Source organism: Schistocerca americana, chromosome 5 (assembly GCF_021461395.2).
Source record: "Schistocerca americana isolate TAMUIC-IGC-003095 chromosome 5, iqSchAmer2.1, whole genome shotgun sequence".
NCBI classification, from domain to species: Eukaryota; Metazoa; Arthropoda; class Insecta; order Orthoptera; family Acrididae; genus Schistocerca; species Schistocerca americana.
In genome coordinates, this window is record NC_060123.1 from 58,450,569 (window position 1) to 58,456,568 (window position 6,000).

Sequence of the window (6,000 nt, forward strand, 5' to 3'; positions counted from 1 at the left end):
CTACGGTCACAGGTTCGAAACCTGCCTCGGGCATGGATGTGTGTGACGTCCTTAGGTTAGTTAGGTTTAAGTAGGTCTAGGGGACTGATGACCTTAGATGTTAAGTCCCATGGTGCTCAGGGCCATTTGAACCATTTTTGATTATCCCATAACTACAAAGTTGGGAAACAAGTGTTCTGTTTCCTTGCATTACGCACAGGTATAGATCTATCTAATGAAATGTTTTCCATCCTCATTGTAAAGCCATACACTTGCAACTGCCCACAGAACCTACAGCAGGAGAACGCCGAGCTGCAGGCGGCTGTGTCGCTGGCACAGGCGCAGCTGGAGACGGCGCTCGCAGCCCAGGAGTCACAGCGCCGTGTACTGGACACACTGAATGCACAGCTGGCGGCACAGCTGGCTGAGCTGGCTGGCATCCACCGTGAGATTGCCACTGCCCTGCAGACCTGAGGGCAGCCCCCCGCGGCCCCCGCCCCCCCGAGGCACCCCCACTGGTCCTCCGTCTGACGCCGGGCTCCTGGGGGAGGCGACCGGCATCTGGCTCTGGAGCTGGAACTGGGACTGGGTGTGGAAGACGGACGCCGGCAATAACGACATTTCCGTGTTACAGTTTATTTTTGAGGGAAAAGTGTTATTGAGCAATGGAAGATTAAAAACACAGATAACCTACTACATTGTTTAGTGATAAAATAATTTTTTGTTTTTACAAATCCAAATGGCATCCAGATGAGGTTGCAAGCTATGTTCAGTTTCTTTCTTTGTTTCAATTATTTAATTGATACTTCTCGTGTGAAATTTTGTGGTATGATCTGTGAAAATATAGACTCTTGAACTATATGCAGTCATTAACCGAAAGTGTTGTCCTATATATATATATACATAAAGGGAAAAAGTGGGAAAATGTATCAAAATTTGTTAAGAGGTGACAGAGTTTTAAATGCATCGAAATCTGTGTGTGTACCTTCGTCTCCTACATTTTTAAAATTAAGGTAAAGACAGTGCAACTAATCTAAAGGCGTGTGGTGAACTGCAGGTCCGTGCTGAATTTTAGCATAAGTGTTTTGGCAGGTAGATCAATTTCTACACGTTAACTTTAAAACTTAATTCTGAGTGTGTTTCATTTCTTTTGTTCTCAGCAGTTACTTGTGATCAATTCAATCTTAATCTGGAAACACACTGAATTTATGAAATGTGGCACTCAAAAATCGTCAGCATATAATATTGGATGCTGGTGATAAGCTACAGAGAATGTTAGATTCCACACAGTGCCTCATGATGTGAGGGTAAATTCATGTTTTCACCATTTTAATGTGTTTGCATGTGTACCGTATCAAATGTGGAATGAAACTCTTTGAAACAGTCCATGAAACAAGTGTTTAATTGCATAGCTGGGATTACTTTTTCGTTCCAAATATTACTCATTTACTAAAAAAATCAGAGCTTTGCATCTGGAGCTAAAATTATTGCATTTTAGATAGACATCATTAATCTAAATACATGTTTAACTCGGAAAGTGGAATTACTTCTCCATTCTCAAATAAAGAATCATGTATAATGTTGAAAATGGCAGTGCATTTTCTTGACTGATTGAGACCAAGCTGATAGAGTTCACATTGAACTGTACTTATTAATAATTGGCGACTGACCATGAAGAGCACAAGACTTTGGAAATGCACATGTTTGATATCCCCCCCTTTTGTGGCTTAGCTTTATTTTCCATTAAAACTGAGAGCAGATGCCTATTTCGAATGCACCCTTCCTGAGTCCTAAATTTTTGTGCCATAGAAAAGTGCCGCTGTCTCGGCGTAACAAAAATAGATTTTCGTGCTGGATTTAAAAAGCGTGAAGCCACATATGTAGCTTCTGACATTATACACATGTACAAAATATTGCAGATTTCTTTTTTACACTGAAATGTTACATGCAAAGAATGAATGTTTTCCTCAGTATTTGCGTGACTGACACTCTGCACTTGCATGTGTGTGTTCTAAGCACTGCCCATTCAAGACTTCACTAAATTGTAATCATTTTTTAAATCAGACTTTTAAAAATCTGATAAGTGGGTGGATTTAATGTAGTTGTTATGTAATTGTGCAACAGATTATTTCCCTTGTTCAGCAAGATATTACCAAAGGACAAAATAAAATGCTATCTATGTAAGTATGTGCTTTCATATAAGTGAGACAGTGATAGTTTTTAAATATTTCTCAATTGACAAGATAAGAAGGCAGAAGATAATATTGCTTGGTGTGACTGTCAGCTTTTCACCGTACAGCTATAATCTGTATACTTTTGCAACAACTCTGTCATCGCATCAGCGGCGTCCGTCAAGGTTTTTGTGACAGTGATGCACTTGAACTGAATTTGGTCTTCTGAAGTCCTCATAAATATTTATTATGCTGAAAAAGTAATTTCCAATTTTCTTCTCTGAATATCAGTGTGAGGTCTATTTATCAATTTCTTGGGAAAGTTGTTCTAAACATTTATCTAATGGTGTCAAATTTTGAGAGATCAGAAATAATGTCCTGCAACCAGTTGTCCTAGAACTCGTTAGATGGATTAGAGGGTAACAAACTTGCACTTAAAATTAGTAGATTTTCAGCTCGTTCCTGTAACTGTATTAGGAACAACTAATAAAAGTCAAAAAGAACCACCACACTTAACTCCCTTGTCCTGTTGTAGAGATTTAATGTGATGTAAAATATAAACATGGGCAGTGCCCATGCTGAAAACATATGTCGATATTTGTGCTTTATTTACCTGAAAGAAAATTTGTAAAACTATGTTACTGTTGTATCCTGTTCAAACATTATTCGAGTGAAAATGAATGAACTTTGTTCAAAGAGAAACTTTTTTAAAGTGATGATTGTTCACAAATGTAGGAACGCAGTTATATAGCATAGAAATTCCTATATCACCTATGAACTTTGATGATGCAGCAGGCTTTTTCTTACAATTGTATTCGATTTCTTAGTGCATTATGTTAAGTTTACAGGTAAGATAAATTTTGTTTTTGTCATATTGGCATTGCAATCTATAGAAGACTGAAACTAATATTCTTTGATGAGAGAACAGGATGTAGTTAAGTATTGCTCAAAGCTTTTTTGTGTTTAAGTTGTTAAATGATTCTTTTTTAATCTCCTGGAGAAAAAATGTTGCACACAGTTTATTTGAGGCTCTCTGAAGTTGCAGTTTGTAACAGTATTTGTGTTTGGGCACAATTGTTTTTTCTAATCAGTGATATTTTCTGGCTGTCTCTACTGAGAGTACAGCTAAAACAAAACTTACAGCAATGTCTCATATTTTAATTGTTCATTGATTTTTTCAATATAAATTTTTAATTGTATTGAAATAAATTGTGTCATTTATAAATATTTTTATCTTGATTAATCATTTTTGTAGCAACATAAGACATCAGTTCAGATTCGTAGTGATATGTTACCAAATCCCATTTTAAGGGAAGTAAACCAATCCTTGGCTAAGGAGATAAAAAAGAAAACCTTTCGTCTGAATGTGTATAGAAAGATAATGTGAGATTGTTAGAAATGTATAAGTTGATATAAAGTAATGGTGCTATATCATAAAAATCCTGTTTTTCTTTTTTAATGTGAGTGGAAATGACGAAAAGGCAAACTTACAAAACTTAATAGTGGCTTCCTTTTCACTCTAAGAGTAGGTGTAACCCACACTTTTTTTGTGACCATGTGCGCAATTCTTATGTAAAAATGACTTAACAATTGGTTGTACATGTAAGAAGGGAGCCTACTAACATCTGTGACAATGTTCCAGCAGAAAAATCTGAAATAACTTCAGAGTCACTGAAATAAAATAAAAAATGAAACTTAACTTTTTATGGTCGATTCCCATTATTTCCAGAGTGTCCAGAACTTCATAATATGTGGATAATACGTTACTACTCTTGGTATCTGTTGGACACAAACATTGCTTCATGATAGACTTCAGTTTACTCCTACATTTAATACACAGGCGTATAGAAATGGCATGTAAATGACCACATATCAAATAATAATCTAGAAATGTTAATCTGGTCTTGTGTGTCAAATCCATGTATTGTTTCAGTATTGATTTCATCCTTATAGTGCTAAGGAATTGTACATGCTCTGCTAAATCTATCAAAAATATTGTGCCACTGGAAGATTGCCCCCCCCCTCCCCTGCCTCATCTCTTGCTTACTCTCTTGAACTGCAGTGCAGGTGTTGTGTAATCTAACTCTATAGCTCTGGAGAACGATTCATCCAAAATTACTTTTTGGGACATAAATGGAAAAATGTGTAACATTTTTTACTTTTCTATATCCTTGAGAACTATCTTACTTAACGTTCGTAAAAGCAACAGTAACATACGTGTTATTTTGCAAATATGTTTTATGCATGAAATTTCCAGGCAGTTTAAAACTGTGTGCATGATAGCACTCAAATGTGGGAGCTTTACCTGTCACAGTGAATTCTGGAAACAATATCCTAGTCTGTAGCTAAGCCAATTTTTGACAGTTCCTTTTTTTTCCACTAGAAGCTAGTCCCACAAGGAAAATTTAGAACTTCTGTGAAGTCTGGAAGGTAGGAGAAAAGGTACTGGTGAAAAAGTAAAGCTGTGACGGTGGGTTGTGAGTCGCTCCTGGATATCTCAGTTGGTACAGTACTGGTCCATGGAAGGCAAAGTTCCCTGGTTTGAGTCCTAGTCCAGCACATATTATCTGTCAGGAAGTTTCATTGTCAACATGAATTGTGCAGCAGAGTGAAAATTCAATCTGGGTATTTCACGTATTTTTGTTTTTGTGACATTTATTTCATCCTTCAGTATCCCCTCCCTATAGGTCTGTGGAACAAATAGTGTGTCTTATCTTATCTAAGTGGTAACCCATGGTAACCCATGGTCTGTATGTTGGTTGGTTGTTGGTTGTTTGGGGAAGGAGACCAGACAGCGTGGTCATCGGTCTCATCGGATTAGGGAAGGATGGGGAAGGAAGTCGGCCATGCCCTTTCAGAGGAACCACCCCAGCATTTGCCTGGAGTGATTTAGGGAAATCACGGAAAACCCAAATCAGGATGGCCGGACGCGGGATTGAACCGTCGTCCTCCCGAATGCGAGTCCAGTGTCTAACCACTGCGCCACCTCGCTCGGTCGGTCTGTATGTTGGCTCCCTTTTGTGTTTTAGATAGGTTGCAGTTTATTTAGTTGTTCAGCAACTTTTAACGTGCTACATGATACTGTATTTTTATCACGCAAACTTTTTTCTTCTCTTAATTTTTTTGGTATGAATATTTACCACCTCAAATCTCATGGTGGATTTACAAAAAATAATAAATTCAGCAGTTTTATTCATTACTATTTTCAAACAATACATGCTGACATGTTTTTCATTGTTATGCTGGCAAAAACATTTAAGTCACTTAGAGTTAAGGGTTGTGGTGATACAGAAGCTGCTGCTGACACACACAGTAGCTGCTGCACAAACAGTGCATCTGTGTTGAACTGGTTCAGCAATTACTGAGTTTTGAAAGCAGAGTTAGTACTTTTTGCAGATGGCACAAGTGTTATAATTAATCCTGTTAGAGAGGGACAATAACAAAAGAAATTTTTAATAATGTTTCCAAAGAATTGTTATGTGACACTCTGAAAATGAATTCTCACTACTGTTGTGGAAAAAAACATAATATTCAGTTCTGTGTAACACCCAGACCACCACCAAAATTTAACATAGCATAGGGGCAGTAATCAGTAAATACAGTAGAATGCTCCAAATAGCTGGGTGAACTTATTAATGACAACTCGAATTAAAAGAACATATTACTGATCTGCTCAAACAACTAAGTTTACCGACTTTCACTCTTTGTATAATTTCTAGTTCTGGCATCAAACAAAGCTACAACTCAACATATTTTGTATATTTCTACTCATTAAAACGAAGTGTAATCTTTATATACACTGCCTGAAGAAAAAATTGAAGCACCCAGAAGAAACAATAGGATGTCAATG

The 6,000-nt window shown here is 37.2% G+C and overlaps 1 protein-coding gene across 3 annotated transcripts in view; it reads left to right on the forward strand.

Annotated features, from left to right (window-relative positions):
• LOC124615784 (homer protein homolog 2) overlaps positions 1–2,852 on the forward strand; it is a 374,488-nt gene extending 371,636 nt beyond the window's left edge. For all 3 annotated transcript variants that reach the window (XM_047143901.1, XM_047143899.1, XM_047143902.1), the window contains exon 9: positions 268–2,852. In XM_047143901.1, coding sequence (XP_046999857.1) covers positions 268–453 — 186 coding nt within the window. In that variant the 3' untranslated portion in view covers positions 454–2,852. The remainder of the gene's footprint in view (positions 1–267) is intronic.
• The last annotated feature ends 3,148 nt before the right edge of the window (positions 2,853–6,000 follow it).